This window comes from Lipotes vexillifer, unplaced genomic scaffold (assembly GCF_000442215.2).
Source record: "Lipotes vexillifer unplaced genomic scaffold, Lipotes_vexillifer_v1.1 scaffold1442, whole genome shotgun sequence".
NCBI classification, from domain to species: domain Eukaryota; kingdom Metazoa; phylum Chordata; class Mammalia; order Artiodactyla; family Lipotidae; genus Lipotes; species Lipotes vexillifer.
In genome coordinates, this window is record NW_006797379.1 from 1,339,372 (window position 1) to 1,353,107 (window position 13,736).

The 13,736-nt window shown below is 35.9% G+C and overlaps 1 protein-coding gene across 5 annotated transcripts in view; it reads left to right on the top strand.

The window, feature by feature from the left end:
* The window catches only part of RPS6KA3 (ribosomal protein S6 kinase A3), a 106,227-nt gene that overhangs the window by 54,838 nt on the left and 37,653 nt on the right, over positions 1–13,736 (top strand). For all 5 annotated transcript variants that reach the window (XM_007469305.1, XM_007469306.1, XM_007469308.1 and 2 more), the window contains 2 exons: positions 1,166–1,282; positions 7,153–7,234. In XM_007469305.1, coding sequence (XP_007469367.1) covers positions 1,166–1,282; positions 7,153–7,234 — 199 coding nt within the window. The remainder of the gene's footprint in view (positions 1–1,165; positions 1,283–7,152; positions 7,235–13,736) is intronic.

Below are 13,736 nucleotides of genomic sequence, written 5' to 3' on the forward strand. Positions count from 1 at the left end.
ACCCGCGTCTCCTGCATCGGCAGGCGGACTCTCAAGCACTGCGCCACCAGGGAAGCCCCCTTGGTATATCTTTTTGAGAAATCTTTGTAATTCCTTATATTGCCAGCCTTCTGTGCCTCAGAGAATGTTATTTGAATTGAAGCATTTATATGGAATACAGTGGTAATAAAAATAATTATTTACATTTGTATAGCACATTTAGATTCTACTCATAGTACGTGTGCACTAGAAAAAACATTATAGGCAAAAAAAAGAAAAGATAGTCTTTGACAGGCTTATGTTTCTTGTTTTGTTGGGTTTTGTTTTATTGTTGTAGTTTTGGGCTGATAAAGTACATGTCTTGATTATTGAATAAATAAGGTGTACTTAATCTGCTGGTCTCGGTAATTAATTGAAATTCTATGTTTACTTACATGTGTTTTCAACCTTTCTCTGACACCTTCTCTCAGGTATAGTAAAGCATCCACATTCTTTAAGTATCCTTCTCTTAACTCTAAGACCTTCTACTTTTCCATCATGCTGAACATGTTTTTTCTGTCTAATCCTCCATCCAAATGTTAAATCTTTTTTGATTTTGTGTTTTAGAGTTATTCCTTTCTCCCATCTCAGACCTCAGGTAGTCCTAGAAACAGAAAGTAACTTAGATATTTCAAACACAGTAAACTTCAGCAGGCTAATTCAAACGGCCTTGCTGAGGGTAGAAATCTCCACGTTGACCCTGGAATATTTTTCAACCCCTCGCCCCAATAATCAGGTTTTGTTGTGTATAGTGTTGGTTCTACCTAATACAGTCACGTATCAGAGCACACCAGATTACTCTGATCTGTTTTCAGACTTCTTTACACACACTGCCCTCACCCCATGAAACTAATCATTCTGATTATCTCCAGTAGGAAGAGTGAAGACTTGAAAATATTCAGAACTAATGTTATGTAGAGGTTAAACTGGCCTATGTGGTTGGCTGGTATTATTCTTTCTCTGACATTTAACTTGAAAGTATATTTGCTTGGCATGTGTTCTCTTTTTAGTTGATGGGTCAGTAAAGGTGGCTTGTGTATGTTAAGTTGAGGATTTCTAATATGATACAATAAATTTACATTGCTTGATTTATAGCCAGAGGAAGTAGCTCTAACTCTGTTTTATCCCCTTATATTTGCATCAACAGGAAGAAGGCAGTATCAAAGAAATTGCAATCACACATCATGTAAAGGAAGGACATGAAAAGGCAGATCCTTCCCAGTTTGAACTTTTAAAAGTACTAGGACAGGGATCATTTGGAAAGGTAAGTCATGAATATGTGCTTTTTAAAAAGTTGCTTTTGGGAATTCATGTATATTTCATACAAATGGGGAACAGAAATATTTTATGAAATACTACTGATCTCCCTATAATGCAGTATTTTCTGTGTTTTTACAATTCTCACTATCAATAAGTGTGACAGAGTGAATAAAGTCATTCAGAAGTACAATGGGAACTTTCATAACTTGGCAGTGTTCACTTCATATTCATTTTATCTTCAAGACTATATGACCTCTCTAATTGCACTTCTTTTTTTTTTTTTTTTTTTTTGGGTACATGTGCCTCTCACTGTTTTGGCCTCTCCCGTTGCGGAGCACAGGCTCCGGACACGCAGGCTCAGCGGCCATGGCTCACGGGCCCAGCCGCTCCGTGGCATGTGGGATCTTCCCGGACCGGGGCACGAACTCGTGTCCCCTGCATTGGCAGGTGGACTCTCAACCACTGCGCCACCAGGGAAGCCCTAATTGCACTTCCTGAATGATTAAAAAATCACAAAATGTTCCCGTGACACACTGGCCTCTTTTTGAGTCTTCATGTAGAATCGGAAGGTGATCTTACAATACATTATAACAGTGCATCTCAATCTTTCCTCCAGAGTACCCCTAATACCAGCAGAAAGCGAATAGGTACTCCCAAGGAAGTAGGGTGGGGGGTTACCACTACATGTACGAAATTTGGGGGACTTATAGCTTGTCTTTAAAATGAACTCAAAGGCTGCATTCTATTCAATGATATCTGTGTCTGGTTTCTGTTTTTTTTAAATTAATTAATTAATTAATTTATTTATGGCTGTGTTGGGTCTTCGTTTCTGTGCGAGGGCTTTCTCTGGTTGCGGCGAGCGGGGGCCACTCTTCATCGCGGTGCGAGGGCCTCTCACTGTCGCAGCCTCTCGTTGCGGAGCACAGGCTCCAGACGCTCAGGCTCAGTAGTTGTGGCTCACGGGCCCAGTTGCTCCCTGGCATGTGGGATCCTCCCAGACCAGGGCTCGAACCCGTGTCCGCTGCATTGGCAGACAGATTCTCAACCACTGCACCACAAGGGAAGCCCCTCTGTGTCTGTTTTTAATATCCAAAAATATTTCTCAACTATTTCCCAAATCCACCAACTAAAATTGCAACATCTTTATCATTTTTCAAGTATTCCTTGTCCCCCTGCTGCATACCTCAGGAGCACTTCCTGTACTCCATTTTGAGAAGTACAGCATTATAATCACTACTACTTGATCTATCTAGTCCATTTCTCAGCAAGAGGAACGTTCTGAGATTGCATTCAGCTTTCACAGTGCAGTGCTTCCTTGCCACCTCTCTGTGAGGAAGCATTTGAAGATAGGCTTTGCAAGCTTCAAAACAACACCCGTTTTGCTCTCTTGTGTATTTTAACGGGACTGTTTAGCAATTCTTGGCTAACATAGGTAATCTGTTACAGCTGTTAACCTCTTTCAAGCCCAAAGTGATATTTTTAATCCAGATAGAGATTAAGTAGCCAAAAGAAGATAATGGTTGCAAGTTTGAGCTCTAGGTCAGCCAGACGTGGATTCTAGTTTTGTTTTGTTTTGTTTTTTTCTACTTAATTGCTATGTGCACCTGAGCAAGTTACTTAACCTCTTGGAGCCCCATTTTCCTCTTCTAGGCAGTCATTAGGTATTGAAGTTCTCAAGGTTCCATTCTAGGCTCCCTTCTCACTCTATACTCCCTACTAATTAATTTCTTTATGCCCACTATCTTAATAAAACCCACATACAGCTGATGTAACAGATTTATATCTCCAATCTAGATTGTGACTCTAAGCTCTGAACTGTGTGTACAGCTACTTATTTTTTTTCTCTTTGCAGGCCCCAAAGTCAGTTTAAACTCAACATATCTAAGACCAAACTCATGATTTTCCCCTAACCCCCAAACCTCTATTTCACTTTTCTCTGTTACTATGAATGACTTCTGGTTAAGCAAGCCAGAAACTTGAGAGGCATTCTTGACATATCCTTCTAGTCCCTGCCCTTCCCTCTCCCCCCACCCCCACCAATCTGATCCATTGACAAGTTCTGCTGATTTAGTGAAGATTTCTCAAATCATGCCTGTTCTCTCCTTCTCCCTGCCACTTCTCCAGTCTGTGCCACCACCATTTCTCCCTGGCCTATTGAAGGAGGCTCCTACCTTGGGCTTCCCAAATTTATTTTTGCCTCAAGCCTTTATTTATCAATGCATGACAGCCAACAAGAGCTAGTCTTATACTCCATCCACTTAACCCTTTAGAGGCCTCCCTTTGCTTTTAGGAGAAAGACAAATTCTTAAGATGGCTGAGGAGCCCCTCAGTCTGCCCCCTAGCTACCTCATCAACATCAGTTTATATACTTTTCACTGCCTGTGTTCTGGCCACATTGGCCTTCTTTTTTAATCCATAAGCAAAAGCCTTTTGCACATGCTGTTCCCTCTGCCTGAAAAACACTGCCCCACCCCCATCCCTTCCTCCTCTGGTTGGCTCCTCTTAAGCTTAGGATCTCAAAGAAGTCTTCCCAGCCATCCTGACCTAGGTCATATTTGTCTATTTTTGCCGTCTCAGAACATTACATACCTCATCTTCACAGCACTAACCACAATTGCAGTTTTTTTGTTTGTGTAATTATTTGTTTATTGGCTGTCTCCCCCACTACACTATATGTTCCATGAGTGCAGGGGCCATGTATGCCTTGAACCATGTCTCAGCATGGAACTAGTAGCACGGTACCTAACATATAGTTCTGGAAAGAATTAATGAGTAAATAATAGTCCTGCCCTCATAGGGTAGTAGTAAGAATTAAATGATATAAGGCCAAGCACATAATATCTGCTATGAGATTGTATTATCATGCAATTTATTATGGATAAACCAAAATAGATGGATTTATTTCTACACATTATATTTTCAGGGAACATAATATTGAAGTTTCCAGGAGTTAGCATGCTTCTCCCTTTATTTCTTTAAAAGTAACTTAAATACCTTACTATAAATAGCAAACATTAAAAATAGGGCGTCTCCTTTCTTACTCATCCTCAAAAGCCAGTCTCAGCCAAGGAAACAGGGATGACCTGTCACAGCCTAGAATAGCTTCATGAGGGATTCGAAAAGTCAGAAATGCTGGTGGGGGAAGATCTGATGGCATCTGGGACTGCTGCTGCTCCTGCTGCGCTTGACTGGTGACCAGCCAGAGGCAACAGATTGAGTGCCCTGAGCAGAAGCACAGAACTGGATGGCTGGCCCGATTCTTATCCCAATACCTCCACTGTGACACTGCGTTAATTATTTAACATCTCAAAGCCCTAGCTATAAAATAGGCATTGCTTAGTAGGCCTGCCTCCCAAAATTATCATGATGATGCATTACAAATGCTTGTGAAGGTCCTTTGCAAAAACTAAGATGTGCTGAAACGTATCAAGAGGGTGCTTTCAAAGTAGGGTGAAGAAAGTTTGAATCCATGAGGAGAATTTTTCTTGTAGAATAGTACGAAGAAGCTTGATTAGGGAATCTTAAGAATGAATGAATAATAAATATCAGGTAAATCCTAATTATCCCCACCTAGTTAGAATTTATTTCAGTTCAAAAATATTCATAATCTCTGATTGCCTTTAAGTTTTAAACATCATTCCATCTTAGCAACAACCCTGATTGAGAATACACTTTTCGCTCCCTAGGTTGGCTCACTGCTAACTGGCTAAAAGGAAGTTTCACCGTGGGCCACGGTGAAGGGGGACAATGGGTGTAATTTGGGGAGAGAAACACACCCTGCATCAGGGTTTCTGTGCACATTGTGGCACTTTTCACTGGACGTGAGGTCACTGACCATTGTCTTTGGCACAATTTCTCGAAGTGAGGAACTCTGCCTTGCCCTAGAATCAGTTGAATGAATCATTTTTTTATTTTGTTGTGCTAATAGCCTAGTGTGCTAATGCAGGTAATAGAGAGCTGACCCTAGAGTTAATTCTTGATTGTAATTGAGTCTCTTCTTAGCATCTGTGGCAGCTCAGTAGCACTGCTAGGAAAGAATGAGTAGGAGAAAAAAAGTTGAAATTCAGGTCCATTTAGCAAGTCTGTGTAAAGGTTTTCTGGAAAAGATCATGAAACTAATGGTCAGAATGAGTAGAGGGGATTTATTGATAGTTTGGTATTGTATTAGACAAGTTATAGCATGACCATGAGTTATTTAGAGCAGACTTTATTCATTTTGCATAAATCCCACACTATATTTTGAAAACAGCCAAAAATATTTGGAAAATCAAGATACTCAGTAGCATACCTGGGGATTGCTCGCTTTTTTTTTTTTTTTTTTTTTTTGGCCACACCACACGGCCTGCGGGGTCTTAGTTCCCCAACCAGGGATCGAACCCACACCCCTCCTGCAGTGGAAGTGCAGTAGCATCCCATCCCTGGACCACCAGGGAATTCCCCTGGGAATTGTATTCTTAATATTTGGGTATGTGTGTATATTTGATTTTTAAAAGATGGGGAGGCAGGGTTCCGACTTAATTTACATTAAATAGTTGTGAGTAAATTTCTTCAGTATAAGTGTTTTAAATTGTTTTGCCCAAATCAAAACTACAATGAGGTATCACCTCTCACCAGTCAGAACGGCCATCATTAAAAAGCCTACAAATAACAAATGCTGGAGAGGATGTGCAGAAAAGGGAACCCTCCTAAACTATTGATGGGAATGTAAATTGGTATAGCCACTATGGAAAACAGTATGAAGGTTCCTTAAAAAACTAAAAATAGAGTTGCCATATGATCCAGCAATCTCACTCCTGGGCATATATCTGAAGAAAACTCTAATTCGAAAAGATGCATGCACGCCAGTGTTCATAACACTATTTACAATAGCCAAGACACGGAAGCAACCTAAATGTCCATTAAGAGATGAATTGATAAGGAAGGTGTGGTGCATACAATGGAATACTACTCAGCCATAAAAAAGAATAAAATAATGCCATTTGCAGCAACATGGATGGACCTAGAGATTGTCACACTGAGTGAAGTCAGAAAGGCAAAGACAAATACCTTATTATATCACTTGTATGTGGAATCTAAAATATGACACAAATCAACATATCTACGAAACAAAAACAGACTCACAGATACAGAGAACAGACTTGTGGTTACGAAAGGGGAGAGAGGATGAAGGAGGGATAGATTAGGAGTTTGGGATTAGCAGATACAAACTGCTGTGTATAAAATAGATAAACAACAAGGTCCTACTGTACAGGGAACTATATTCAGTATCCTGTAATAAACCATAATGAAAAAGAATATATATATATTTATATATATAACTGAATCACTTTGCTGTACACCAGAAACTAACACAGCATTGTAAATCATGTATACTAAAATTAAAAAATAAAAATAAATTGTTCTGCCCAGCAATGAGAAATTGTAGAGTTTTCATACATAGGAAAGACTATTCGTCAACAGAATTGAATCAACAGAAAATTGTGGTCAAGGGGAACTTCTGTATAACAGTTTTTATGGAATCAGAATTTTTGTTTTGTTTGAAGCAGAGCAATCACCACCTGTGTTATACTTTAAACATGTTAGACTTTTCTCTAATTGCTTCATAGTTTAAAGATTTTTGTCTCTGTCTTACATGTTACATGGTCTTTGGGAATTGGCAAACAACAACAAAAAATGTATTCACTTATATTGACACCCAAAGTTATAACCAGTGTTTACAACTCACTGTATTTATAATTGGTAATATTTTAAGGAAAATAGTTAATGTATCAGAATCTTTCTAATAATAAGCTATATTACAGTAGGGGGTCTTATTTTAGCAATAGTATAGTTTATGATACTTTGTAAGACTTATTTTCTGTTATTTAAATACAGGTTTTCTTAGTCAAAAAAATCTCAGGCTCTGATGCTAGACAGCTTTACGCCATGAAAGTATTGAAGAAGGCCACATTGAAAGGTAAGTGCTACTGCTATTTGTAGTGTTCGCATAGTATGAACAAACTGAAAAATCTGAATAGGTCTCATGTGACTCCTAGGCCAGTTACTTAAATTCAGAATCTGTTCCCGTTACTGTCTTTAAATTTAGACTTTCTTTTAGTGGATTTTTCCTACAAGGCTAGGAATCATATGACTAGTGAGAATGGGAGTTGCCATGCTTTAAAAGAAGTATTATAAATTCTTCTTGGGCTTTAGGCAAGTAGAAGTTTAGAATTTTAAAACTAGGTTTGATGCATCTTGCAGTTCATATTATTATTTTAATGTTTTGAAAACTTACTGATTTATGATGCAAAATAGCTTTTATTCTGAGGACTTTATCATTTTGACTTCTGGTCTCCAAATAAGTTTTTATTGTAAGGCTCTGATTTTGAAAAATCTAATGTCAGATTTGGCTCTTATAGGTAGTCACTTAGAAAAAATTGTACATAGATTTTTAAATACTTAGATCTTCCTTTTTTAAAGTAGTATCAGTTATTTTACCACATAACCTCTAATTATTTTGTGTGTTGATTCCTGACATCTCTTTTTTTCCTCTTCAACGTACCTGTATTTTCTAAAGGTTTTAAAATATTCTGGAAGGAATATCTGTGATGATCACTTATTATTTCTGATGTTATTTTTCCCAATTAGTAACTCACACTGGATATTATCATCGTTTCAAGAAATTTCACCTTCCTCTATAAGCACCATCCTTTGCCTCTGTTCTCTTGCTCCCTTCCTGAATGTATTTTCTTTCCTATCCAGTCTCCACCCCCTGGCATACTACTTACTTGATTCTTGCTAGGGCCAGGAAATTAAATTCTATCCTCAGAGCCCTACTCTACATCACTACTTTTATAATTTTATACTCATGAATTCCATGTCATAAAGCTGCATAGATGGAACTTATTTGAGAGCTCATTTACAAAAGCAACAAAAGTAGTTTTTTTCATGTATATAACAGGATTTGTGTTGTGCATAGTATATGTAAAGGAAACTATGAACTCTGAGAAACCTAAAAGATACTGGGAAAGGAAATACATGCCCAATTCCTTTTAGAGAAGGCTGTTGAGACTCTTAGTATTCCTCTAGTCATCCAGTTAGCTCCATATCCTCAAGATTCCTGTTGCATTTTCCTTGAAATATTGAAAATTTCACTTGAAAACGTACGCCTCAAAGAGTATTCTAAAAAAGAAGAATGAGAAAGGAACAAGTTTTATCAGGTTTAAGGCTTATTAAAAGCAGTAGTAATTCATTGTGTTTTGGGGGAAAATAATACAGGCATATAAACCAGTGGAACAAAACAGTACAAAAGTATTATATATTAAAGTTTCATGTATTTGTTACAAAAATATTGAGTAAGTGCTGTGCTGTATGACAAAGCAGGTGGCCAGAACAATGGGAAATTAAATACTGATTTTTTAAATTTTGTTTGAAATACTCATGAACAACCTGCAAAAAAAACTAGAGTCTTCTCTTAAACCATATACCATAATAAACAATCTAACTGAATTTTACAACTTAACACATCCTAGGAAACTTGTGAATAGATATTGAGCAAAGCACAAATTACAAACAAATTGACAGTACAAAAACTTTTGGCCTTTTATACAATGAAAAATAGTATAAATAGGAAATCAGGAAATTATTTGCCTCAAATATTACAAAATATTAATATATAAGGAATTTATTAAAAGGCTCCTACTGGCCAAATCTAGGACAGTTTAAACATTGCAATAATTAATGATAGTGATCGATTGCAACCCACTGAATAAAGAATCCATGAGTTAATCCATAAATTAATGGAGAACAAGGGAAAGCTCTTCCTTACAATGGAATTCCAACTAATAAATGTAAAAGGAATGATTGAGTTAGGAGTTCCTAAGAAATAACTTTACAACCTCCACCTAAAGGGTTTTAGAATACATTTTTATGCAAGGGGATAAAAAAAATAACATTTGGGAAAATGTCCCAGATTTCTGATAAATGCATATAAAATAATGAGTTATTTCATATAATGGCAACATAAGTTAGAAAGCGTTTTTGCAATAAGTACAACGAGCCATTATTGCTGCTAAAGTAACCTAAGGAAATAATCTCAAAGAAGGATTTTGTGTACTTGAAAATTTTCATTGCAACATTATTTAGAATATCGAGAATTTAGAAATCTTATAAATATTGAATGTTTAGAAAAGTGTGGTATACCACTTAATAGAATATTATTTAAATGAAATATTTCAAATATAATCATAAAAATGAATGTAACAAAAATTTGTAAGTGAACATTATAACGAATTTGGCTACCACAAGTATGTAAAATTATATAGATGTTAGCGATATAAGAGACCATAGAAAAGTGAAGCTACTTGACATATTGGAATTATAGACTGCTGGTGTGTTCTTAAATTTTATTTTTATTTTTATCAAAGTAATATGTGTATAGAGTCTTATAAGATAGCAGTGCTTTTCCTACCCTTCTCCCTATCCCAGTTCTTGACCCCCAGAGACAATGACTTCCGTCTCTTTAGCTGCTGCTTCTGCCTTTTACCTCCACATTCATTATTCTTATATTGTAATTCTTCGATTGTTTTCATTTGGAAACATAATCTTTTGACTTCCTACCATGGAAGATTAGGATTTAGTTCTCTTACACACAGTTTCCCTTTTCATGTCCTCCTAGTAATGTTTTCATAATGCTTTATACAAATTGTTCCTGTACTGAAGTCACATATCCTTCACATCTTTGCTGTATTAGATCTCCTTTCCTAAATTCTGTACCTACCTTTTTCTCAGTTTACTTTCTAGTTTTGGTGAAACACATCTTCTAGTAGCTACTTTAGAAAGGCTGAATGGATGGTAAATTTTTTGTAACTACATGTCTGAAAATGCCTTTATTCTGCCCCTCACTTAATTTATAATTTGACTGGACATAAAATTCTAGATCAGAAATAATTTTCCCTCAGATATTTGAAGGCATTGTTTGCATTGTCTTCCAGTTTCCTGTGTTGCAATTATGAAATTTATTACCATTATGGTTCCCAGTCCTTTGTGTATAAGCTGCTTTTCCTCCTTAGAGGTCTTTAGAATCAAGCTACTCTTTATCCCTGGTGTTCTGAAATTTGTATAATGGTATTTCTTTAGTGTGGATTTTTGAAATTCATCATACCAGATATGGGGTGGTCTCTTTCAATCTAGAAACTCATTTCTTCAGTTCTGGGAAAGTATTTTGTCATTTCTTCTCCATTTTATAACTTACTCTTTGGATATTTTGAACCTTCTGGGTCGTTGCCTAATTTTTTTTTTTCCCATCCTATTTTCCATTTTTGTCTTTTTTTTCCTGTATCCTAGGAAATTTTATCATCTATCTTCCAACCCTTCTATTAACCTCTTGTTTCTACCATTATTTTTAATTTCCTAGATTTTCCTTGTTCTCTAGGGCCTCTCACCGTTGTGGCCCCTCCTGCCGCGGAGCACAGGCTCCGGAGGCGTAGGCCCAGCGGCCATGGCTCATGGGCCCAGCCGCTCCGCAGCACGTGGGATCCTCCCGGACCGGGGCACGCACCCATGTCCCCTGCATCGGCAGGCAGACTCTCAACCGCTGCGCCACCAGGGAAGCCCTAATTATTCCATTTTTTAAAACTTTTTGTTATGGAAAGTGTCAAACATCTACAGAAAGAAACAGAAAATATAGAGAAGCCCCATATACCCTTCTTTTTCCTTCAACATTTATCAACTCATAATCAATCTTTTTTTATCTGTGTTCTCTCCCTTCCCCTCTTTTGATATTTTGAAGCAAATCCCAGACATTGTATAATTTCTTCCATAAATATTTTAGTATGTATTTCTAGAAGATAAAGACTCTTGAAATAATACAATTCTATGATTATACCTGAAAAATTAAGATACAGATATCTGATCAGTGCTCAAATTTCCAGTTGTCCCTATTGTTATAATTCATTTTTCTTTTTGCAGTTTGTTTGAATCAGGATCTATATAAGGTCTATATTTTTCTACTTATTTTGATAGCTATTTTTCATGTTTAGAGTCTTTCCTTAAATTCCTGGGAATTCTTTGCTGTCTTTTCCTCATTTAAGAGTGAGGTACCTATATTCATATATATATATATATATATATATATATATATATATATATATATATATATATATATATATATATATATATATATATATATATATATATATATATATATATATATATATATATATATATATATATATATATATATATATATATATATATATATATATATATATATATATATATATATATATATATATATATATATATATATATATATATATATATATATATATATATATATATATATATATATATATATATATATATATATATATATATATATATATATATATATATATATATATATATATATATATATATATATATATATAAGTGAATCACTTGGCTCTACAGCAGAAATTAACACAACATTATAAATCAACTATACTTCAATAAAATAAAATTTTTTTAAAGAAAAAAAAAGTGCGGTACCAAAAAGCTGATTAGATGGGGTCCTATGGCAAGAATTTGCTTATTTCTCATTGACCTCCTTTCTTTAAGCTTAGATTTTAGCTTTCTCTTATCTGCTGTGTGAGTTACCACTTAGTCACCTTCTGCTACTGCTTCTCTTTTTTGTCCTTGTGAGTCTATGCATAATTTTTCCATTGTAATTTCAATAGGGTTTTAAAAGAAAGTAGAAAGTAAAACATCCATGTTTAACCAGAAGTCTCTTTCCATTTTAAAGTTTCTATTAATATAATAAATGGGGACAAAAAGAAGTCAAAAGTGTTAGGCTGAGTTTATGGGGACTTTTGTCCTAATAAAATAGTCTGTGGGCCTAAAAGGTTTTGTAAACTATTGCTTAAAGCATTTTCTTAATACATAATTCTAGAAACATAAACAGCATTTCTTCTTATTCACTCTCATGTTCAAGTCAAGTAGAATTTAAAATGTAATAACTAGTATGTGATAAAAATTATTTCACCGGAATGTAGTGGCTTTGACAACATGAGTCAGTATTAACAAATTCTATTTTGGGGGTTTAGAGTTTAACCAGTGTAAAACATGCCTTCTTCTGAACCACTAATATCCTAATCAAAATTCCTGATTGTAGGATGATTTATATCTGTCACTAGGTCTTTATATACATAAAAGAAACCAGATTAGAACTACTACACAGTCCTATCTCAGACAGAAGGAAGGAATTCTTTAGTGAGTGAATCTTACTGTTCGTTTTGAACTAAACAAGGTCTCATCAGTGTTGCATATAAGGAAACTGTCTCGCAAGATAATCATAATAGAAAGAAAAGCATCTGGTTCTAGCCTCTCATTTTATAGAGAAGGAAGCAGGAAGCCCCTGAGCAATGAAAGGATTTGACCAAGGTAACTCATCTAGTTATTTGCATGGCCACTAAACTGTAGCTCTTGACTCCCAAGTAATTGTTCTTTCCATAGTGGTACAATAATAGAAGAGGGATATACAGTAAATATACTGATGGATATTTTTGCTGCTTATTAAATAAGCTTTGTATAAGTATTGAAAGAGGTAGAAACTTGGAATCTAGCTTTAAGGTAATAGGAACATAATCCAAGATTGTATGGGTAGCGATGGAAAAAAGGGCAGTTTTGAACTAGACTAGACTAGAATTGTCAGCAGGCCTAGGTGATGAACCTCATTCACACAAATAATAGAAAGGGCCTGTTGGACATAAGGCATCGGAGTTGTAGTGATAGGACAAGATAACAAAATCAGAGATTGATCCTGAATTTGATACATCCACAAAACAAGTCAATAAAAAGAGCTGCGTTGATACCAAGAGCAATTGAGTCCTTTTCCTGTTTTGCCTATTTTCAGTCACTGGCACCAAGATCTCCCAGTTGGAGTGGAAAACTGGTAGAATGGGAAACGTAGGATTTTTTTAAGTTTATTTGTTTATTTTTCCCAGAGGGCTTAGTTCTGAGTTTTAGATATCAGTGGTCACCTTAAATTGACAAGAAAACTCATCATTCTGTCTGTTCCCACCCCCGCCACCAAAAAAGACGCTCTTTCCATTCTTTCTATTTAATCTTTGGCAGAACCATTCAGTCTGTCCGGCCTGAAAAATAGAAGTTATGTGTGATTTATCCTTATTATGCAACAGAAAAAAAAACTTTAATGAATGATCATTTTCACCTCTTAAATCCATTGAGCTACCAACAGAGTACTTATCAGATGATTAATCATCAGTTTACTTGTCTGTCATTCCCACCAGATTATTAGCTTCTTGAAGATTATTTTGTTTATATCTCACAGTGCCTGGCATGTAGAGTTTGCTCAGGAAATATTTGGTTGGTAAAAGAGATCTTTGCCTACTGGGTCAAATGTAAATTCATCCTGGCATTCCAAATTGTCAGGAATCTGGATCCTCCCTACTTCACCACCCCTCCCACCCCCACCCACC